This window comes from Gopherus flavomarginatus, chromosome 22, assembly GCF_025201925.1.
Source record: "Gopherus flavomarginatus isolate rGopFla2 chromosome 22, rGopFla2.mat.asm, whole genome shotgun sequence".
Classification (NCBI taxonomy): domain Eukaryota; kingdom Metazoa; phylum Chordata; order Testudines; family Testudinidae; genus Gopherus; species Gopherus flavomarginatus.
Window position 1 is genome coordinate 1,324,019 of NC_066638.1, and position 23,540 is coordinate 1,347,558.

General features: G+C 51.0%; 1 protein-coding gene and 1 long non-coding RNA gene across 4 annotated transcripts in view; both read left to right on the forward strand.

Annotated features, from left to right (window-relative positions):
- The window catches only part of LOC127039284 (ephrin type-A receptor 7-like), an 83,028-nt gene extending 62,796 nt beyond the window's left edge, over positions 1 to 20,232 (forward strand). Inside the window, exons 5-6 of the mRNA XM_050932689.1 lie at positions 16,401 to 16,587; positions 20,174 to 20,232. Coding sequence (XP_050788646.1) covers positions 16,401 to 16,587; positions 20,174 to 20,232 — 246 coding nt within the window. The remainder of the gene's footprint in view (positions 1 to 16,400; positions 16,588 to 20,173) is intronic.
- Positions 20,233 to 21,397: 1,165 nt separating this feature from the next.
- Positions 21,398 to 22,965, forward strand: LOC127039041 (uncharacterized). 3 transcript variants are annotated; one of them, XR_007770858.1, is made up of 4 exons: positions 21,398 to 21,845; positions 21,898 to 21,949; positions 22,534 to 22,692; positions 22,909 to 22,965. It is a non-coding gene; the product is annotated as an uncharacterized LOC127039041 (long non-coding RNA). The 3 variants fall into 3 exon arrangements; XR_007770859.1 differs by lacking the exon at positions 21,898 to 21,949; XR_007770860.1 differs by lacking the exons at positions 22,534 to 22,692; positions 22,909 to 22,965 and adding an exon at positions 22,002 to 22,149.
- The last annotated feature ends 575 nt before the right edge of the window (positions 22,966 to 23,540 follow it).

A 23,540-nucleotide genomic window follows, 5' to 3' on the forward strand; every position in this document is an offset into this window, starting at 1 on the left:
ATTGGAGATATTTGCTGCTAGCAGTCAACAATCGGCTACATGCTATTGTCGGCAATCTCATCATACCACCCCCTCCATAAACTTATCAAGCTCAGTCATGAAGCCACGTAGGTTTTTTGCCCCCACTGCTCCCCTTGGAAGGCTGATCCAGAACTTCACTCCTCTGATGGTTAGAAACATTCACCTAATTTCAAGCCTAAACTTGTTGATGGCCATTTTATATCCATTTGTTCTTGTGTCCACATTGGCGCTTAACTTAAATAACATCTCTCTGATGTATTTATAGAGAGCAATCATATCTCCCCTCAGCCTGCATTTGGTTAGGCTAAACAAGCCAAGCTCTTTGAGTCTCCTCTCATAAGGTAGGTTTTCCATTCCTCAGATCATCCTAGTAGCCCTTCTCTGCACCTGTCACAGTTTGAATTCATCTTTCTTACACATGGGACTCACAGTGGACTTGCCTACAGCTGGGACATTTCACCAACCCCCCAGTGCTGCTAACACGATCGGTTCCTCCAATGTCAGTGACATGGGGAGTCCAATTCTCCCCACTCTTGCCCAGGCCAACATGGGGTCATGTCACCCAGCTCCAAGCAGGCCCAATGTGTGGGCAGACAGCAGCCGTACCACCCTCAGCCATTGGTCACACCCCCCAGGGAACACAAGGGTCTGGTTTGTTCCTTGGCATTCCTGTACCGTCTGTCATGAGAATGACTTGTTCAGGGTTACACAACGAGCAAATGGCAGAGGTGGGGATAGAAACCAGGTGTCTTGATGCCCATCCCAACTGTAACCATCACACACTCTGACCCCACAGCAAGGAACGTGTGGCTGGGATACTGTGGGCCTCCTGGTTCTTTTCAAAGAGGGAGGTTTAAATTCCTCATGGGCAGCAGCTTCCAGAGATGGGCTGGATGGAGTCCTGTTTGCTGTCTTACTACTAGCAGTACTGCACTGGGGAGCCAGCCCCGAATCGGGTAATGAGTCCTGGAGGCTCATGGCCACATGCAACTGGGGCCATGCAGACACGCGTTCCACTTGGCTAGTCATTGTGGTTTCTTCCCTAGGTGGGAGGGCTAGGATGCTATTCGGAGAAAACCCCCTGAAAGTCAGATTAATGTGAATTGGGCCCTTGGGGTCAACAGATCTGCTCTACTGAGATCCTTATTTTATCTATAGCTCCTCTTTTATTTTGATGTTTAAGGGGATATTAGACTTCTCTGGAGACAAATTGCCTCTTTGCCACAGCCACTTATAGCATTTCCCTCTTGTGAATATGGGCAGTGTTCAGGCAATGTGGCTGCTGGGACAGGCCATATGTCAGATAAAGTGGAAAGAGAATGAGTTAATGTATTGTATTCTAGACAAAGCAGTGGGACGTTTTGCATATTAACATGTAAGAGTCTAACTGCAGAACAAGAGTGTTTGCCTCTCTGAGATCTACTGCCCCATAGGAGAAAGATTCCAGCTGGGATCTATCTATCTATCTATCTATCTCACACACACACGGAGCATACACCAAGTGTCCTCAGTATCTTTACATGCCCCTATATGTACCACAACATCACATAGCCAGTGTGTGTGCTAAGCGAAGAACTGAGATACTATGAAACAGTCTCTCTTTCTCCCCCAAGTTTTTGCCCTCGTGATGCAGTTTAAATGGCGGTTTTTCCTTTTTCAAAAATTTCTCAGCAAAGGTTTATTTAAACATTTAAAAGAGGCACTAAAAATGCAGGAGACTGTCCCACTGGATCCTAACCAGTAAGGTAGGGTCTGAGGATTAACCCAAGCAGGCAAGGAATTGACTGATCGATATCAGAGCTACCGTACTGTTCCGTGTTGCCCTGCCCTTCCCTCCAGGGTTCTGGGGGACTGCGGCTTTACCCTGCCATGTGTTGTCTCCTACTCCAGGAGGTTTGTCTCAGGACCATAATGTTCTTTCAATGAGCTTTGTGCTGAGTGAACTGTCTCAGTGAGTTACACTGCCAGGAGGTCACAGGTGGGGTTGTGTCCTGGAGCTGCAGGTAGAAGTGGAGTGACAGCCATGTCAGCATGGAATGGACAGAAGTTCGTCATTGTGCTTTCACCTCGTTATCTGGTTAACTCACTAGCTCCCTGTTATGAAATCCAGAGGTTGAGAAAAGGACCATAGGCTGAACACCAGGAATATTACTATCCAGAAGGGTGCTCAGACTATGAGACATGCATCGTAGAGATGGTGCAAATCCACCCCTGGGTTTGTCTACACAGCACTCTGGGACTGTTCTTTAGGGAATAGGGACGGGCCAAGTGATCTCCTAGGTCTTTCCCATTTCTGAAACCTCTTCAGTCCCCTTTCATGCTCCAGCTGTCACTGAGTCAGGGAAGCCAGTCACAACCCACTGCAGATGAGATTGTGGATTGGCCAGAAAGTCTTGGACTGTCTACGTTTTTTACCTAGTTACGAAACACAGGTAGGGCCTGAGTTCAGCACCAGTTTTAACCTCGGTACCACAGGTCCCCTGGTGGGGTTACAGCTGTAGTGTAGATGGGGCCACAGCCTACCACCAGCTTTTGTTACAAAATGGCACTTCTTCTAGCATGGCTGTTACCTGCAGAACCTGCCCACCACCCTTTGCTAATTGGCTACTTATCTGTCTCCAAGCTTCCCTAGACACTCTCCTCCTGCAGTGCTGTCACCCTTCAGACACCTTGAAGCCAGGAATTGTGGGAAACTCAAGGCCCAAACCTGTCCCTGGGCGACACATCCCGAAAGCACAGGGGCTGACCGAGATTTTCAAAAGTGGCTAGTGATTGTTACCCCAGAGATGCGTTTGGCTCAATAACAACCCCTCTTGTCCTGACCCCACTCTCTTTCAGCTCCTCCAGCAAAGTGAAGTCTGGGTGACCTTTGCATCCTGCACCAGACACATCCCTTGCCATCGCATGGTAGCAGTGCATCGTGTTGGGGTGGAGTTGGGATTCAGAAAGGGAGAGATGGTTATTTCTTTTGCACCTGCTTTAATTAACTCCAGTTTGTGCCTGGATTCAGAGCTTTGTCCAAGCTGCTGCAATGAGTTCACCACTCCTCAGAAAACACCCCTTGAGGTAACAGGAGTTGCAGTATTTCCTTATGGACAACCCAAGTGGGCTTTTTGTGATTCCTGCTTTTCCCTACATTCCCCTTTAAAACTCACCACAGTGTAACCGGAGACAAATACATCCAGATGGGACAGAGCCCAGCAGGACCAGTTGCTAATGCAGCGGAACAATCCATCTGCCAGAGGTTACTCAGACGGTCTCTCTCCAGCCTGCCTTTCAAGGGCAGCCGATGAGAGAAACAGAGGTGACTTGGAGAGCTGGGCTCCCTGTCTGACACTCAGGCACAGACACAAAGTGACAGGGGCAATAAAGCATGTTAGTTTAACCCATGGGCGACGTGTGAAAAGCCAGTTGAGGGAGGCTAGACCCCTACCCTGCCCCTTCTGCATCCCTTCCCACACCGGAGGCCAGAGCACCCCACTGTGGCTGCCAGTGGCAGCCCCTGCCCCACGCTAGCAGCACCCCCAGCCCCGGAGTGCCAGGAGGGCGGGCAGCATGGCCCCAGCCCAAACTGGGACCCCCGCACAGGGAAACTGGAGCCAGAGAGTGGGAAGCAGGAAGGAGAGCTAGGGGTGGAGTGTGGGCAGGGCCACACCTGGCTCTTTGGAGAAGCACAGACTCCCCCAGCCTATGATACCTGTCGCCTATGGTCATCTTGCAGGCCATGAGGCTTCCTGGGAGACCTTCCCACTGCTAGAGCTGCTGGGAGGGTGAAATCTGAAAAGGCCCTGGGCCTGGATACATTGCTTCTGAAAAGTGCCTATAGCTGGATACTCTGCATACACAGCTCACCGCCAGCACAATGTGCTGGGACGCCATGTGCATAAACACACACAATCATCTGTACTTGGCTTCAGAACCCCTGACAGGAGCAGCTGGACCCACCTGAAATGAGAAGTCTGCCCGAGGTCACCAGAAGCCAGCCTGGCTCAGGAGAAGGCTGCCAAGTCTAGGTTACCTTCTGCAAAAATGGCCCAAACTTTGGTTGGTCTTGAGATCTGAAACTTCATGATGAGACTCAGCAGATCAACTTCCAGAAACATTGACATTCTTTCAGACATGGGCGATGGCTGTGATTGTTTCCTGGCTCATAAGGGCTGTGAGTAGCAGAGCCTGCATCAAAGTCAACACCTGCTCTTGTGAAATTCCACCTATAGGCCATTAGAACTGATCTTTCTTCAGAGGAGAAGCCTCCCGTACACTGGCTGTGCATCAGGGTCCGGCCTTGAGAGTGGTTGGGTCAAACCCTCCCTTGTGTCTAATTTTTCTGATTAAAACTTTCTTGGTCCAGGTCTCTATTTTCCCAGCTTCCAGTGCACTTGCTTTGGCTTCCCTCGGCTGCTTTAGCAGCACATGCCGTAGAGTTGTGAACGTATCCATCACAATGGAAATGGGGTGCAACATATTTTGCTATGAACATTTGTTAGGCTGTGGAAGCCCTGCTGTAAACTGCAGATGCCAAGGAGGATAAGTCCTAGTGCACGACTCTCAGGGCAGCAGGACCACGCAGGGGATGCTCTGGGGTTTAGCACAGATAGCAGGGACCGCACCAGCCAAAGTAGCCATATGGTCACATTGTGCTATGACCATTTATGGGAACTGCTTCGCTCTGGGACGTCCTGCCATGCATCATCTTTATATTACAGCCAATTAGAGAAACAAGGTGGAGGAGGTGATATCTTTTATTGGACCAACTTCTGCTGGGGAGAGGGACAAGCTTGAGAGCTACACAGAGCTCTTCTGCAGGTCCAGACAACGTGCTCAAAGAGGCACAGCTAAATACCAGGTGGAATGGATTGTTCAGCACAAGGAGCTAATGGATCTATGAAGGGACCATTCAAGGTGAAGTGGCCCATTAACCTCTCTCCAATAATAGGGGAGAACGGAGGAAAAAAAGCAGGTTGGTGAGGAGTTTAGTGGGTTACAGATGGTAGTAATAAGATAAAAATCCAGTGTCTCTATTCAGTTGGTGATTGTTAGTGTCTAGCAAAGTTCTGAATTTGAGCGATCAGGCTCTCCCTTTGTAGGTGTTGGGCAGGTTTCCTTTGAGGATGAGAACTGAGAGGTCAGAATGGAGCAATTGCTTTTGTGAGACATGTTCACCCACGAGTGATAGGGTGTTTTTCTCTTTTATCATTTGTCTGTGTGAGTTCACAGGGAGTTCAAGAGCATAGTGATTGTCTGGTTTCACCCTCCTTCTTGTTACTGAGTATTTAGTGCCCTGGATGAGGTGCACCACATGTTGTGACAGGCATGCGTAAGACTCATGGATTTAGAAAGGTGTGTTGTAGGGGGTGCAGCTCTGCCCATGCACGTTTGTAGCGTAGACCTGCTCTGAGTACCTTTCCCAGACCTGAAGAAGAGCTCTGTGTAAGCTTGCAGGCTTGTCTCTCTCACCAACAGAAGTTGGTCCAATGCAAGATATTACCTCACCCACTTTGTCTCTCTAATCTCCTTGGATCGACACAACTACAACAACACTGCATATCACAGCCAATGTCATCTGGAGGAAAGAAGAGAGATCGCTGCATGACTGATGAAGAAAACCTTTTGCTGTCAGGGTGCATATCCTCGAGACTGGGCTCTCCTCCTCTGCAGGAGCATGTGCCCCCTGCTCTTCCCCTCTCACCCACTTTGGGTGGCACAGCATGGAAGCCAGGGCAGAATTATACTTTGTTCATATTCTTATACTGTGCCCATCACTGGGGTATCTGGCTGCATGGACGGATGCACCAGACTAGGTGTGGTTGCTACACTGATGAATGAAGTCTCTGCCGGAAAAGTGTGGACCTCATGGCAGGTGGCCAGAGAGCATGCACAGTGATGGGAGCATTGCTTTTGTTTACATGGAGAGAAGGACAAGGTCAGACGGGCCTCTCACCTTCACAATGTGCGGAACAAATGGATCCATTCTCTGTATGGAGATTTGCCTTTGACTCTGAATCACTGTGAAAGTCACTGAATTAGTGGAACAAAATAAAGAATATGTGGTGTGTTGTTCTTATATTTAAATAGTCTGTGCAGAGTCCTGAGAGCCCTGCTGGGATGGAGGAGTTGGGGAGAGAGAGGGGAAGGAAGGCAGAGGCTTAATAAATAAGATGATTATTATACAAGTCAGTCTGGAATTTCTGAGTCCTGGACTTGTGCCTGGTTCAAACTAGGTCACTGGGCAGCTGCCCTGAGTTAGCGCTTGTCTGCCATTCGGTGCTAATATTGCTCTGCACCGATTATCCTTCTACCTAGATTTGATAAGTGAGTCTGAAAAGGAGGAAGGAAAACAAACAGAGATGCTTGGAAGGATACAAGGTCTCATGAACTACAGAAATGGTTTGTACTAACCCTCACCTGAGCCAGCTGTGGTTGGCTGACTGGCTCTGCTGGCTTCCCAGCCAGGATAAACGATAGCAACAGCATTATTCTCTCCAAGCCAGCATGCTGATCCTAAAACGCAGACAATGAAGGCAGTGGAGGCTGTCATTTTCTTTCTGTGCAGGGCTCCTGAGCAGTGCGAAGTGCTGTGGGCCTGCACTTCAGATTCTAACACCAGATTGCAAAACCCAGAGCCCCACCTGGCTAGCTCTAATTAATAGCATGTGATAATCTGTCTGATTGAGTTGGAACGTAGCACTGGATGGATCCCTGCCCCCAGTGGAAGTCTGGATTTCATATAGACAATGATAAAAAGGCATAGACATTCTAGGAATATAATGGTTTTACACTGCCTACAGCTGTGGATTTTCTCATTTTATGACAAATGTGAGGCACTTCAAAAAACCACAAGACACTCACTATATTTTACATTATTTTCTGGTATATGGGTCCCTGTGGGCTGCCTTGAAATCCATTAGCAAGAAATGTAAAGACACTTAAAGGCATTTACCCAGATTAGTTGCCTTTATTTAGTCAAGGATCTTTCCTCTGATTACATTAAAAGCTGAAGGGCTGCCTTGAAACATTTATACTACAGAGATTCCATAGAGTGCAAGAAGAGCATACATCTGACAGCAAAGTAGGTCATTAAAAACAAACGGATTGCACTGATTGCTTTTATTTCCAGTTCAACACCACAGAAGGTACAAAGAGTTAATCCTTGTTATGAGCATTTTCCTTTTGGAGCCTGCAGTCAGGAGCCCTACTGCCTTTATCATGGGATTTATGAGCTAGTTTGACATTACTTTTTATTTTAGCTAGGACTTCTGTCACTGAACTGTGACACAAGAATGCCAGTAATTAGCTGGTATTGCCACCAGCCCCTGTGGGTGCATTTATTGAGGTAACCTCTTGGAGACCTCAGAACATGTGTTGGGGTTGTGTATTCAGATGATCTGCAGATGGTACAGTGTATGTAGGCTGATTGTTTAAACTCTCCTAATTTTTCATCATTCCAAGTTGACATATTTACTTCATGCCAAATAAATTAATAGATTATTCCTGTCCCCTGGCAGCTTTGCTGATGCCCTTCAATCCAGATGTGCCTCACCTCTGGCTACTCTCATCCTGGCCCATGCCCACACATCTCCAAGAGTTCCCCTGAATCTAGACTTGCAGTGCCCCCTACTATTTCAGCACAAGCCCTCCCATCCCACAGCTCTGCCAATGCACCTGACCTAACCTGCTTGCAGCACCCTCTGCTTTTCCAGATTCCAGCACTTTGGAGCAGAGACACGGGAATCTGTGCTGGAGTCTGTTGATTGTGTGACATGCACAAAAGAGCACTAAGATGACATGTGACTAATTAATTTACACTTGTGACCAAAACCTTTTGAGTCCACAAGGAAAAGTGCAGGTGCAAAACTACCATAACATCAAGACTTCAGTTTCTCTGTAGTCTCTCTCTCTCTCCAAGTGCATCTCCTGCCACCACACATCAAAGCCTATGTCCTGCCAGTTCCCTTACCCTTTATCCTAAAAACTCATTTGTCAGCAAAAGAAAAAAGTTTTGTTTCTTGGTCCAGCTGTGCCCATTCTCCCACCAAGACTTCCAGCTCTTTATCTCAGGAATTGATGGGCACGGAGTCTGATCCTTTGTCCTTGGTGTTTCTATTGATTTTTTTGTCATGAGGGTTATTTTCACTGCAGTTTCAAAACAATCCTTCTGTCTCCAACTACAGCAGCTAATATCTCATCTCAGGGAATTAGAGAGGTGCGGGTCCTGCCAGCCCCATGTCTGCTGAGTTTCAGGGTAGTCCTTTGCTGTTCTGGAGTTTGAAGCAGGGATCACCAATGACAACTCAAAACTCTTCCATTGCTGTCACCTGGGGGTCTCCTAGTGCTGGGCAGTGGAAATCAGAAAGGCGGCAGAGCTGTGTGTGTGTATGACAGGAGTGAGCAGAAAACCCAGGAATTCTTTTCTAAGAGCTTTTCCCACTCAAACCTAAGAATCTCTGTTTATAAAAGCATCTCTGTGCTCCCATCAGCCCAGCAGCACCTTTATTCCCTCCATCTGGCCAAAGAAAAACTCATGATCTCAATTCCCCAGCACACCATGATGCTCTAGAAACATAATTAAAACACCTCTGGCTGTTCTAACATTAAGTCTTTACAGATGCCTGGAATAATGCTGTAGCCAAATGGAAAAGTTTGTATTTGATTAGTACGAGGTGAGTGTGACTGGAAAAAACAATACCCCGAACATCAAAACCTTCCCACACATTTGAAATACACTTCACTGGTTAGGCTGTGAAATGAAATAAATGCATATGGCTCCCTTGGGTCTTCTTGTTGTGAATGAAACTATCCCAGTGGTCTGTATTGATTTGGTACATGACATTAATACCTTTCATTGTACCAGAAGCATGAGCCCGTGCATGAATATTAAATGGTAGGCTGTTGTGCCCCAGAGGCTGCTAAGTGAGATCCTATATATTACAGCATGTGAGGCATGTGTCATATTAGAGCAATCTCATTTTAAAGGGCATCTTTCAAGCACAAACTAGCTTTTTCCCACACTTGACTGATCACACAAATAACTACGATTAAAGGTCAAGTGCCTGGGTTTTTCTATTTTACTCCTTAAAAATTTATATGCGAAAGAAAACCTAGAAGTTAACATAGCATGAAATTGTTATGCAGTTATGAGTCTTTAATGACAACTAAATATCACTTTGTTCCTGGGTGGCTTGAAAAATCTCCTGTAGTGATGGGTCACTTTTGCTGGTTTCCACTTGAGGAAGGTTATAAATAAATGCTATTTTTTCCTTCCCTGAGCAGCAGTGTGATACAGGGAGAACTCTGGTCCTATGAACTCCATGCCCTTCATCACCTGATAAAGGCCTCACACCTTCAGACACAGCTGGGATTTTTTAGACTTTTTGCTTTGCCCTTTGTCGTTCAGGACCAGGCATGCTCCTGAAGTGGGGTAAATTGCAAGCCCCGTCAGAGTTCTGCCCAAACTGTGGAAAGAAAAGCAACTATTTTCTTGTGGCTTAACCTCAGCATGGAACAAAGGTAGCAACAATAGCTGTAGAGAGGCTGAGGGATGACGGGAGATACCATAACTGTCTATTTGGACCTGAAATTTCCTACAGGGCCATTTTTTACTCAGCTGGGTGTGTGAAGTATCACAATACAGCACTCCCCCTCCTCAGATCTGTCAAACTCCATGTCTGGACAGAAATGTTTAAGGCTGAATGGAGGGATTGGTAGGGGACTCTGGTGCTTTGGAGATGGAGGTTAGAGCTGACAGGTGTGGAAATCAAATGGAAACACTAGAGAGATTTATACTCCTTGAATCTAATGGCTAATCCTCTTTGTGCTTGAAAAATGTTTCCATCATTTCAGTAGAATGGTCATGACAGCAGTGGACTCGTTAGCTGACCAGGTGCCTCAGGCTGCTGGTGGATGTATACTGGGTGCAACGTGTCTGACAACCTTCACGAGCAAATGTGCTTTGGTTTTTAATTTGTTTTGGAGACTGAGGGTCTTACTGATCATGTTACGGAAATAATGGGCTTGCAGTTTTAAACCTGCAGATAGACTCTGTTCAGGATTTAGGCCCCAATCCTGCAAAGATGCACACACAGGGTTAGCTCCATTGACATGAGCAGTCCCATTCATTTCAGGAACAAGGTGCCCAGTAACTGGACCACAAGGCATGCACGTAGCTGCAATTACCAGATCCGATTCATCTTGCTGTAGGATGTGTACCTTTGAGTCTAACTGGCAGCAGGCTTCACTGTGGGAGTCATTGCAGGATCTAGGCTTCAGTGCCTAACATTTTAGAACTATTTACACTGAGTGAATTGTTGTTGGCACAGAATGCTGCCCCTCACCCCCACCTGCCTTCTTCCCCATCGGCTTTTGACTGGGCATTTTTATTTTTCTCTGAACTCAGTTTAGGCAAAGTTCTGCTGCTGCTTCTCCACCTGCCTCACATCTGAGCTTCAGCTGAGCCAAGCCTCTATCACAGGCACAGCGGTACAATGTAGTGAATCAGCACTGGCTTTCAGCCAGGAGTGGCGCGAGGGTTTTTGGCGCCCTAGGCGCAGGGCCGGCTCGCTGGTCCCGCGGCTCTGGTGGACCTGCCACAGGCGTGCCTGTGCATGCTCCAGGGGAGCCGCGGGACCAACGGACTGTCCGCAGGAACGCCTGCGGGAGGTCCATCGGAGCAATCTGCTGCCCTCCCAAATCCTGGTGCCCTAGGCGACCGCCTAGGTCGCCTAAATGGAAGCGCCGGCCCTGCTTTCAGTCTGTTGTACCCAGAGACAGTGGCTGGTGAGGTGTCTCATTACAACTTCCCCTCGCACCTGCCAAGCCAGGCTTGGTTCCCTCACTTCCTCTTTGCTGGTTTAATCCTCGCTTTGAAAGGACTGATCTAATCAGAGAAGATGAAGGTTGATGGGCTTCCTATCTACAAGCAGCAGGGAGTCAGAACAGCAGAGTTCAGCCCACTATCTAGCTACACATCTCTGCTTTGTGAAGGGCTGCTCAGGAAGCAGCATCTCCCAGCCACACTGCCTCACTCAGGGGCTCAACATTTGCATCCCAAACTAGCTGTCAGGGGGGTTCCATTTGACTGTACAAATCCACAAGTAAGTAAGTAATTAAGGACATAAACACCTTAGTCTTTATATTATGCAGGTCTCAGATTAAAGGCTTGGGAGGGTTACATCAATCTCATATAAAACATAGCAATAGCAAACAGCCTGTAGCCCTGGCGTGCATGAGCTCCACTTAGGGTGACCAGACAGCAAGTGTGAAAAATCGAGATGGGGCTGGGGGGTAATAGGTGCCTACTGTAAGAAAAAGCTCCAAATATCAGGACTGTCCCTATAAAATCAGGACATCTGGTCACCGGAGCTCCATTGAGCATCCTCAAATCATAAACAAACAAGGCAACAGACCTTCCAAAGCCACGCTCTGAGCTCGCCCCTTTCCCCAAGCGCTGCACTTCCCTTTTGTAATGTGCTGGGGGAAGGCTCTAATTCTCCACAACTGAGAGCCTTGCAAGCCTCCCAATCACTGTGCTCAGTGCATGCAGTCCTGCACTTTCCCCGGCTCACAGAGTGTTAACCCTTTCCTTGCTGGCCCCAGTAGGTCCATGTAATTAGGGTGACCAGATGTCCCGATTGTATAGAGACAGTCCCGATTTTGGGGTCTTTTTCTTATATAGGCTCCAATTACCTCCCCCACCCTGTCCTAATTTTTCACACTTGCTGTCTGGTCACCCTACATGTAATACTTGGGTTGCATTTCAAATTTCCTTCAGCAGCACCCTCTAGAAAGTATCAGAGGGTAGCCGTGTTAGTCTGGATCTGTAAAAGCAGCAAAGAATCCTGTGGCACCTTATAGACTAACAGACGTTTTGGAGCATGAGCTTTCGTGGGTGAATACCCACTTCCTCAGATGCATGTAATGGAAATATCCAGGGGCAGGTATATATATGTGTGCTAGCAAGCAAGCTAGAGATAACGAGGTCAGTACAATCAGGGAGGATGAGGCCCTGTTCTAGCAGTTGAGGTGTGAAAACCAAGAGAGGAGAAACTGGTTCTGTAATTGGCAAGCCATTCACAGTCTTTGTTCAATCCTGAGCTGATGGTGTCAAATTTGCAGATGAACTGAAGCTCAGCAGTTTCTCTTTGAAGTCTGGTCCTGAAGTTTTTTTGCCATCAGGACCAGACTTCAAAGAGAAACTGCTGAGCTTCAGTTCATCTGCAAATTTGACACCATCAGCTCAGGATTGAACAAAGACTGTGAATGGCTTGCCAATTACAGAACCAGTTTCTCCTCTCTTGGTTTTCACACCTCAACTGCTAGAACAGGGCCTCATCCTCCCTGATTGTACTGACCTCGTTATCTCTAGCTTGCTTGCTAGCACACATATATATACCTGCCCCTGGATATTTCCATTACATGCATCTGAGGAAGTGGGTATTCACCCACGAAAGCTCATGCTCCAAAACGTCTGTTAGTCTATAAGGTGCCACAGGATTCTTTGCTGCTCCTCTAGAAAGGTCACTCTCACTGTTAGAAATGACCTTTCAGTAGAGAAGCCCTGTACATGAGCAAACTTTACACTGAAATCTACATCTTTTCCTTTTACATCATGATTTCAATTCACCTGAAATATGTTGCAATTTAGTCTATAATGTTCTCCAGGGGAAAAAATATCTCAAATTATACTGCGAAGAAATTCATAGGAAACAATGCAATGCAGTCACTGTTTCTACAGGGCCTCTGAGGTTGTGTGCTTCAGTGCTAGTGAGCCAGGATTCAGAGAGGGACCTATCACTCACTCAAATCATCAGAAACTCCTACTTCCTGTAGAGTCACCATGAGAATTTGCAACATGCTCACAGAAAATTTGTGCATTTTCTTTGGGGATTAGGGGACAGTGAAAAGATTTACATGATTATAATAGAAAAATACTAGGAAAAATAGCCTTGAATGTTTTTGACTTTGTGGGGGATGAGTGAAACAAATCTATTGTTTCCCACTTTTGAAAGCTGAGTCCCGCTTCAAGAAAATCCTAGTCACTGCCCCCTTTAAACTCACCATGTTAGAGGGGCATCATGGGGGAAACTGGCTCTACTACTGTACTCCATCCCCCCGGCTACTCCTCTGGCCCCACCACCTCTGACATGCACCACACTGGTCCAGTCTATTCAGACAGCACAGAGAGCTTTCCTACTTGCATAGTCTTGGTGGAACTGTAAATTGAGCATAATCCAAAACACCTGTATCTCACCCTCTTAACTTAGCTATACAAACATTTTTAAAAAACATTGTTGGGTTGAAAGAGGACTGATTTCAATCAAGGAAAGTATAATGTGAGGATTTGTTAAGATTTTGCACATTTAGGTGCTGATCCTGCAAAGAACTGTGCATCATCAGACCCCAGATCTTGCATGAAGGCCTATTGACTTAAAATAAATATTCAAACACTTGCACTGCTTATTAGCAGGGTTACATAAAGAGCAGCTCCGCATTTACACACCAGCACTAACAACACAGATTTCATTAGACGTATTTATTAATAATATTAGGAATACAGTGTTCTGTAACTAGGTCTCAAGGCATATTTTAATATGACTGCAATAACCATATCAAATGAATCCAATTTATTATGACACGCAGAACTGAGTCTGACTGGTAACAGGCTGAGAAGCCAATCAACATTCTGTCTGATATCTGGGGATTTTAGTGAGTCTCACTCTACGATGATACAAGAGTAGTGTTCTCTTTATGGTTTACTGTTGGAAACCTAAGAGACTTACTATTTATTAACAAATATTGCCTAGCTTTTCATGGTTAATTTGATTTCCTAGACCTGCTCCTGTTTATTCTTCAAAAGCAAAGATAGACAAAAACTGGAGCTACTCTGGGTTTTGGATGAATGGAGAAAAGATTCAACTCTCCTCCCCTGCTTCTGGGTTTGATTTTGCAAAATAAAATCCTGACACAGCACTTTTTGCAGATTACCCATTTACTAATTTTTCATTAACTGTACCAGGGAACTGAGCTCATTCAGTGGAGAGGGCCAAATTACATTTTTAATTAGGGTTGATGCACTTTGACTACAAGGACATATAGTACCTTCCATAGTAGATTTCCCAATAAGATTGAGGGCAAACTATGACCCTGATATAGTAATTAGGTTTTTAAGACTACCAATATTTCTGTCCTTTGTTTACGTGTCCACTTATGTGTGAGTGGGACTGAAGTAACTGTGCATATGAATTAGGCAGGCAGCTGCAAGCCTGTTCTGTATGCACAATTCTCCATCTATGTTTCTAGGACCCTGAGATGTAGCTATTAGGCTTCAGAATCACAAACGCATCAGCATGAATAGGAGGAGCTCACATTTTTCAGAGATGTTGCAGTTGTAGCACTCTGAACAGCACAATGACACCCCCAATTTACAACAAGGGCTGTGGACTTGGCACTGAGCCGCTGTGAGCTGCTCCCCCTGCCCAGAACCTGGCAGCCTAGAGCCCCCTAAATCCTCAGCCCTATGAAGTGGGTACACCCCCCCAGGAACTCTGAGCCCCAGGCTCCAAATTCCACTACAGATCCCTGAGCCCCTGCTCCCTCAACCCAAACCCAGAGCCTCCCCCCCGCACTCCCAGCTGCCCCCAATCCCAGAGCCTCCCCCCAGCACTCCCAGCTGCCCCCAACCAAGCCAAGCCCACCAGCACTCAACTGTTAACCCCAGAGCCCCCAGTTCCCAGCAGCTCAAAGCCCTAGTACTCCCAGCTCCCCCATCCCAGAACTCCCCAGTGCTCCCAGCTGCCCCCAATCCCAGAGCCTCCCCCCAGCCGCCTCCAATCCCAGAGCCCTCCCAGCTGCTCCCAATCCCAGAGCCTCCCCCCAGCCCTCCCAGCCGCCCCCAATCCCAGAGCCTCCCCCCAGCTGCTCCCAATCCCAGAGCCTCCCCCCAGCCCTCCCAGCCGCCCCCAATCCCAGAGCCTCCCCCCAGCACTCCCAGCTGCCCCCAACCAAGCCAAGCCCACCAGCAGTCAACTCTGTTAACCCCAGAGCCCCCAGTTCCCACCAGCTCAAAGCCCTAGTACTCCCAGCTCCCCCATCCCAGAACCCCCCCCGTTCTCCCGGCTCCCCCCAATCCCAGGGCCCCCCAGCACTCCCGGCTCCCCCATCCCAGAACCCCCCTGTGCTCCCGGCTCCCCCCAATCCCAGGGCCCCCCAGCGCTCCCGGCTCCCCCATCCCAGAACCCCCCTGTGCTCCCGGCTCCCCCCAATCCCAGGGCCCCCCAGCACTCCCAGCTCCCCCATCCCAGAACCCCCCTGTGCTCCCGGCTCCCCCCAATCCCAGGGGCCCCCAGCACTCCCAGCTGCCCCCAATCCCAGAGCCTCCCCCCAGCACTCCCAGCTCCCCCATCCCAGAACCCCCCTGTGCTCCCGGCTCCCCCCCAATCCCAGGGCCCCGCACTCCCAGCTGCCCCCAATCCCAGAGCCTCCCCCCAGCACTCCCAGCTCCCCCATCCCAGAACCCCCCCGTGCTCCCGGCTCCCCCCAATCCCAAGGGCCCCCAGCACTCCCAGCTCCTCCATCCCAGAACCCCCCCGTTCTCCCGGCTCCCCCCAATCCCAGGGCCCCCCAGCACTCCCGGCTCCCCCATCCCAGAACCCCCCTGTGCTCCCGGCTCCCCCCAATCCCAGAACCTCCCCCCAGCACTCCCAGCTCCCCCATCCCAGAACCCCCCTGTGCTCCCGGCTCCCCCCAATCCCAGGGGCCCCGCACTCCCAGCTGCCCCCAATCCCAGGGCCCCCCAGCACTCCCAGCTCCCCCATCCCAGAACCCCCCTGTGCTCCCGGCTCCCCCCAATCCCAGGGGCCCCGCACTCCCAGCTGCCCCCAATCCCAGGGCCCCCCAGCACTCCCGGCTCCCCCATCCCAGAACCCCCCGTGCTCCCGGCTCCCCCCAATCCCAGGCCCCGCACTCCCAGCGCCTGCCCAGCCAAGCCCGCCCCGCGCACCGCCTAGACCCCAAAGAAAGTTTAACCCAGACCGCGTGTGCCCCACCCTCGGCTCCGCCCCCTCACTTGTAATTGGCTGGCAGGGGCCCCAGCACGCCGAGCCTCTGCTCCTCGCCCCGCCTCCTTTATGGTCCATTGGCCGCGCCCCTCCCTCTGCGTGGCGATTGTGCTCCTCGCCCCCCCGCCCCGCCCCTCCCTGGTGTGCGGCCTCGCCCCCAATCGCTTTGCCCCTGCCGCGCCCGCCGTCGTGAGTGGCTGCTCCCCATCCTCGCCCCGCCCTTCCAGGGCAATTGTAGCTGTGATTGGCCGGTGCCGCTCCTCGCCACGCCCCCTCCCGCTCCTCTCTCCCCTCGCGGCGAGTGGCTGCGCCTGCCCCCGCCCCCAGCCCCGATTGGCCCGGCTGCCAGGTGGGCGGGGCGGGTTCCGGGCGCGGGCTCGGCGGCCGGGCCCGGGCAGGCGGCAGCGGCAGCCGGAGCCGCGCGGAGTCGGCGGCACCATGGAGACGGGCGGAGGCGGCTTCCTCGTGCGGCTGCTGCTGCTGCTGCCGCTGCCCGGGGCCGCCGCCGAGGAGGGTGAGTCCGGCCGGGGGATCAGAGGCGCGGGCGGAGGGGCGCGCAGTGCTTGGGGGGGGCCTGGGGCAGTGGGACTGGGTAGGGGGCATGGGGCAGGGCGGATGGGGGGCAGTTGGGGGGGCTGGGCTGGGTGGATGGGGCAGTGGGACTGGGTAGGGGGCATGGGGCAGGGTGGATGGGGGCAGTTGGGGGGGCTGGGCTGGGTGGATGGGGCAGTGGGACTGGGTAGGGGGCATGGGGCAGGGTGGATGAGGGGCAGTTGGGGGGGCTGGGCTGGGTGGATGGGGCAGTGGGACTGGGTAGGGGGCATGGGGCAGGGTGGATGGGGGCAGTTGGGGGGGCTGGGCTGGGTGGATGGGGCAGTGGGACTGGGTAGGGGGCATGGGGCAGGGTGGATGGGGGCAGTTGGGGGGGCTGGGCTGGGTGGATGGGGCAGTGGGACTGGGTAGGGGGCATGGGGCAGGGTGGATGGGGGCAGTTGGGGGGGCTGGGCTGGGTGGATGGGGCAGTGGGACTGGGTAGGGGGCATGGGGCAGGGTGGATGGGGGGCAGTTGGGGGGGCTGGGCTGGGTGGATGGGGCAGTGGGACTGGGTAGGGGGCATGGGGGTAGGGTGGATGGGGGCAGTTGGGGGGGCTGGGCTGGGTGGATGGGGCAGTGGGACTGGGTAGGGGGCATGGGGCAGGGTGGATGGGGGGCAGTTGGGGGGGCTGGGCTGGGTGGATGGGGCAGTGGGACTGGGTAGGGGGCATGGGGCAGGGTGGATGGGGGGCAGTGGTGGGGGCCTGGGGCAGTGGGACTGGGTAGGGGGGATGGGGCAGGGTGGATGGGGGGCAGTTAGGGGGGCTGGGTAGGGGGGATGGGGCAGGGGGGATGAGGGGCAGTTGGGGGGGCTGGGCTGGGTGCATGGGGTAGTGGGACTGGGTAGGGGGTATGGGGCAGGGTGGATGAGGGGCAGTTGGGGGGGCTGGGCTGGGTGGATGGGGCAGCAGGGGGTTGGCCAGTGGCAATGTGGAGGGGCAGTTGAGTAGGGGCAGTGTGCAGGCTGCGTGGGGAAGGGGCCATGGGAGGAGGTAGGGACATGACAGCAAGTATCTCTGTGGGCGGGAGGATTGATGGAGGGAGGGTGTCTGATTGTCATTGAGCCATGAGCTGGGCACTGACAGGAACATCTTTAAGCTCCCTGTGCCCCATGTGGTTCCTCCTAGCTAGGATGACCAGATGTCCCGATTTTATAGGGACAGTCCTGATATTTGGGGCTTTTTCTTATATAGACGTCTATTACCCCACCCCCCCACCCCGTCCTGATTTTTCACCTTTGTTATCTGGTCACCCTACTCCCAGCCTTCCTAGGAGGGTCCTTTGCCAGAACAGGTTCATTGAAGAGAGGGGAACAGTTTGGGGATCAGAAGATGGGGATGTGATGAATTAAAGAGTTTCTGCCATCTGCATACAAATAGTGTTTCCTGCATGTTTATAAATAGTTGTTATTATAAATTGCATTTCCTGAGTGTCCCTATAAACAGCAGCTAGTCCTCATCCTCCGTTTCCCTTCCCCTTCCCCTCAGCAGAGAGGAGGGTAGCTGGAGGCTGAGATCAGGGGAGTGAAGTCTGCAGGAAGTCTTCCCTTCTGTGGGGTGTCTGTCCTGGACTCTGGTTGCTCACCCCTTCCCTCTAGTCTCAGTGCCTGGTCCCTTTCTGTCTTGTGCCTGGAGATTCCTTGCACAGATAATTCTCTTTGGCACTTGCAGCTTTACAAGGAGCCCCTGGTTCTCTGTGCTAGTTTTGTCTGGTATGTGAAGAAAAAAGGCAGAATGGGGAAAAGCAAGCAGATTGCTCAAAAAGTCAGCAGCTGGGAGGGTGCACATGTTTCCCAGTCTGCCTCCAAGATCCAAATCCTCCGCAGACTATTATTCTGGCTGTGTGAACTCCTCCTGGTTCTAAATTTATGGGAGAATAGATCAATATCTAGAGAGAACATACATAATGCGAAACCATGGTAGAGCTGTCAATTTGTGGTTGTAAAGATGTGAATTTTTAGTATTGTACTTGTGCTATTGTGGGGGCAATAGAACATGCAAAGGTAGATGAGTTTCGTTAGGCTGTGCAGTTATCATTCCTTTCTTAATTGACAGAATAACACAGAGAGACCAGGTGGGTGAGGTAGTACCTTTTATTGGACCGACTTCTATTGGTGAGAGAGACAAGGTTTTGCACCTACACAGAGCTCTTCCTCAGGTCTGACCTGAAGAACAGAACAACATAGAGGCAACTTAGATATTCCCTACAGCCAGAGATCAGAAAAGTTTACGGTGTAGTCTGGCCAAATCAGTGGATTTTCACTTCCTCTGTCCCTGGACTTCTAAGTGTCTAATTTAGCTGGGAAAAGTGTGTAGCTTAAAGAGTTGGACAACAGTTTTATGGTTTCCAGGACCAAAGAATCGAAAGCTTCCATCCTTGTCTGATTAATTCTTACTGTGTTTGCTGGGTTGTAATCCCATGATTTAAGGAGAGAGTCGAAGATGGACAACTGGTGATGTGAACAGCAGAGTCACTACTAACGCTAAATTCCAAGGCAGACTGGCTGACATTGTGGGCAATCTGGTAAACTAAACCATGTAGATTGTGTACCTTAGGCACAATTGTCATCCAGGTGAACTAACATGAGATACTGGTATAGAGCTTGTAATGAGTGCTGTAACCAGTGCATCCCTGTACTATCGGTGAATAATGCACTAACTGAGAACACGATTTATGATTTAGGCCCTATGTGATAAAAATTCATAATTCGGGTAGCTAATGCAAGTTCCCCAATATTTTGTTGCTTGACTGGAGATTTTTTCCTCTATGCTATGCATGTGTGTAGTTGGAAAACAGTTCTGCTTTTCTGTGGTATGCAGAAGTTAATTTAGAGTCCCGAAATTCTCCTGGTTACATGAGTAGAATATTCTTTGGAATGGAAACTCTAGATTCAATTCCTTTTCCTTTCTTGAATTAACCCAGAGGAGATCCTGGTAATAAAGTCTGGTCAAGTGTAGTTTGTTTTGGCTTGAAATACTATTTGTGGCTGCTAATTTCCTGTATGTCTAGGTGCCACATGCCTGCTGTTGCATTAATTGCATGACACTGTTTTGTTTTGTGTTGAAAAGTGTGAACTGCTGCTTCTGTTTCCATTGCCAGTGCAGTGTGGGTCCTCTGGAATCCTACACTTCAGAGCATCCTTCATTATGGGTTTCCTGGAAGCTACCTGACATTTGGCTTACAAAAAATGTCCCATGGATATTGTGTGCGGGTCCCCATCTGGTCACTTACCCAGGTGTGTATTTATCTGTAGACAGACAGACAGTGGATCTCACTGGAACTCTGCTGAGAGATTGAGTGTGCCCACCTCTGGGCTGGGACAGCATCTGATCTAAATACACAACCCTGAGATTGGAAAGGGGGAAGGAAAGTGAACTCCTGTAGCTTGGGACTCTGCTTGCTGTTCTAAATTTATCCTGAGGCTTCAGCCTTCTCTCTAATCCCTCTGCCCTTAGGTCTTCCCTGTCCCTGCCCACCTCAGCTACTGCCCCTTTTCATACTTTTAGGTCATGATGCTCCCTATGCCTGGAAAGACCCTCGCTCCCTCTATGCTCTTCATCACTGACCTCCTCTCCTGGACTGTCTTCTCCTCCTCCTAGCTCAGTCTCTGCTTCAAAGCTGTGAGCAGATCAGATATGCTTACCTCAGTTCCATCTCTGTAAAGAGTGATGATAATCCTTTCTTCCTCTTGTCTGCTTCAATGGTAAATTCTTCAGGGCAGGGGCTGTCCCACTCTACGCTTGTGCAGTGCCCTGCACAGCAGGGCCTCTTACTGCTATTGTAATACTAATAACTGGCTTATATTTTAAGCTTCTTACCTTCTCCCTGTATCTATCACTGCTATGTTCTATGCTTATCTTCTTTAGAAAGAGAGCTCCTTGGGGCAGTGACCCTCTCTGGCAATCCCTGGAAAATGCTGTGCAAAGCTCTGATGCTGCTTTAATGGTTAACAGTATAAATAACAGGATGCACGTTGAAGCTGTATTGAAAGGTGTGGTTCTGTCTAAGTGCTGTGATCACCTGGAAATTCTTGCTGGCAAGTTCCCTTTCTTTTCAGTTGGTTACACAGCAGCTCTCTGAACTTGCCCTCTGGAGGTGCTTAAAAACGTCCTAGGAGGAAAACTCAGGCTGACTTTGTTCTAGTCTCATGTCTCTCACCCCTCTACCACCTTCCTGCTTTGCTTTCACACTCAACCATTGAATTCAATCTGGCTGTAGCATATTGATTGGCTTTCTGCAATACTTTTAATTCAAATAAAGCAGGCAAATAAATGGCTAGGAGTTCACATTCTTTTTTCCAGATGAGCCCAGTGAAGCTTAATTTAACAGCCTTTGAATTTCTGAAGAGCTGTAGTTAAAATACACCAGGGTCACTAGTGTTGTTGACATTCCCATTCACACCATGAAGATGGTGCTCAGTGTTGCACTGCGATGTGAAGTGGCCCAAGTCCTAGAGGATGCTGAGTGTTGGAGTCAATGTTCTGTCTAGAAATGGCATGGCAAGCTTGGTTTCTTTCCCCATTCTGCCTCTTGCTTTCTGGTTACATTGGACTCTGCTTTTCCTCTGACACAGAGCTCTTTGCTCATATTGGCCTGTGCTTTCCACTTGCATGGTTTCAGTGATGAGTAGTGGTTTGATTTATCACTGATTGATCTCTCTGTTCCATCTCGCATGGGCTCGCTGCATTTACAGACTCCCGTGGGGGAGAGGAGCCAGGACTCCTCTGAGGCCTTGTCTACACTACAAAGTTGCAGCGCTGGTGAGGGGGTTACAGCGCTGCAACTTAGGATGTGTACACATCTGCAGGGCATTACCAGCGCTGCAACTCCCTGTTTGCAGCGCTGGCCGTACACCCGGTCGTGCCTTGGGTGTAGAGGATCCAGTGCTGGATCACCAGCGCTGGTCATCAGGTGTAGACACTCACCAGCGTTTTTGTTGACCTCCGTGGAATAAGCAGGTATCCCAGCATACCTGAGGAAGCCTCTCTGGTAATCAAGCAAACTCCACTGCTCTCCAAGCAGGTCTCCTTCCCCGCGGTGTGCTCTGGCGTTCCCCGACCCCCCCTCCAAGCAGGTCTCCTTCCCCGCGGTTTGCTCTGGCGTTCCCCGATCCCCCCTCCAAGCAGGTCTCCTTCCCCGCGGTGTGCTCTGGCGTTCCCCGCCCCCCCCTCCAAGCAGGTCTCCTTCCCCGCGGTTTGCTCTGGCGTTCCCCGATCCCCCCTCCAAGCAGGTCTCCTTCCCCGCGGTGTGCTCTGGCGTTCCCCGACCCCCCCTCCAAGCAGGTCTCCTTCCCCGCGGTTTGCTCTGGCGTTCCCCGATCCCCCCTCCAAGCAGGTCTCCTTCCCCGCGGTGTGCTCTGGCGTTCCCCGACCCCCCCTCCAAGCAGGTATCCAGCCCCGCGGTGTGCTCTGGCGTTCCCCGACCCCCCCTCCAAGCAGGTATCCAGCCCCGCGGTGTGCTCTGGCGTTCCCCGACCCCCCCCCTCCAAGCAGGTATCCAGCCCCGCGGTTTGCTCTGGCGTTCCCCGACCCCCCCCTCCAAGCAGGTATCCAGCCCCGCGGTGTGCTCTGGCGTTCCCCGACCCCCCCCCCTCCAAGCAGGTCTCCTTCCCCGCGGTGTGCTCTGGCGTTCCCCGACCCCCCCCCTCCAAGCAGGTCTCCTTCCCCGCGGTTTGCTCTGGCGTTCCCCGACCCCCCCTCCAAGCAGGTATCCAGCCCCGCGGTGTGCTCTGGCGTTCCCCGACCCCCCCCCTCCAAGCAGGTATCCAGCCCCGCGGTTTGCTCTGGCGTTCCCCGACCCCCCCCTCCAAGCAGGTATCCAGCCCCGCGGTTTGCTCTGGCGTTCCCCGACCCCCCCCTCCAAGCAGGTATCCAGCCCCGCGGTGTGCTCTGGCGTTCCCCGACCCCCCCTCCAAGCAGGTCTCCTTCCCCGCGGTGTGCTCTGGCGTTCCCCGACCCCCCCCTCCAAGCAGGTCTCCTTCCCCGCGGTGTGCTCTGGCGTTCCCCGACCCCCCCCCTCCAAGCAGGTATCCAGCCCCGCGGTGTGCTCTGGCGTTCCCCGACCCCCCCCCCCCTCCAAGCAGGTCTCCTTCCCCGCGGTGTGCTCTGGCGTTCCCCGACCCCCCCCCTCCAAGCAGGTCTCCTTCCCCGCGGTTTGCTCTGGCGTTCCCCGACCCCCCCCTCCAAGCAGGTATCCAGCCCCGCGGTGTGCTCTGGCGTTCCCCGACCCCCCCTCCAAGCAGGTCTCCTTCCCCGCGGTGTGCAACAGCACTGCAGCGTGGCCACATCTAACACCACTTGCAGCGCTGGTTGCTGTAAGTGTGGCCACTCTTCAGCGCTGGCCCTATACAGCTGTACTAATACAGCTGTAACAACCAGCGCTGCAAAATTGTAGATGTAGACATACCCTGAGTGTCTGTGCCATTCCCTTCACAGCAGAGGGCCTTAGCGTGGGTGGCTGGACAGTGAATCTAAGATCTGACACTCTAGGCAAGATAACATTTAGGACTAAGTTATATGCAACCATTTGGATCCGACAGCTGTTGCTTTTAAAGGCACGACCTGGTCTGCTGTGCAATAGTCTTCAGTCTGCTACTTATTCTGTGGCATTCAGATTTGACTCAAAAATCTTGTGCAATCTGTGCCTATAGTGTGGTTTACTTGAAAGGAAATATTAAGTTCTTACTGTAAGAGCAACCTGGGCTCTCCTGCTGTTGTAGGTGAAGTACACTCCTTTTGTAACTAAGATGCAGTGGGACTTTCACATGCAGGAATTGAATCCTAATCCTGGGCTATGTAGAAGTTTCTCAGACTGAAAAGCAGTCTCTACATTACTGAGAATGCTCCTGAATTGGGTTGCTCTATTTCTTCTAGG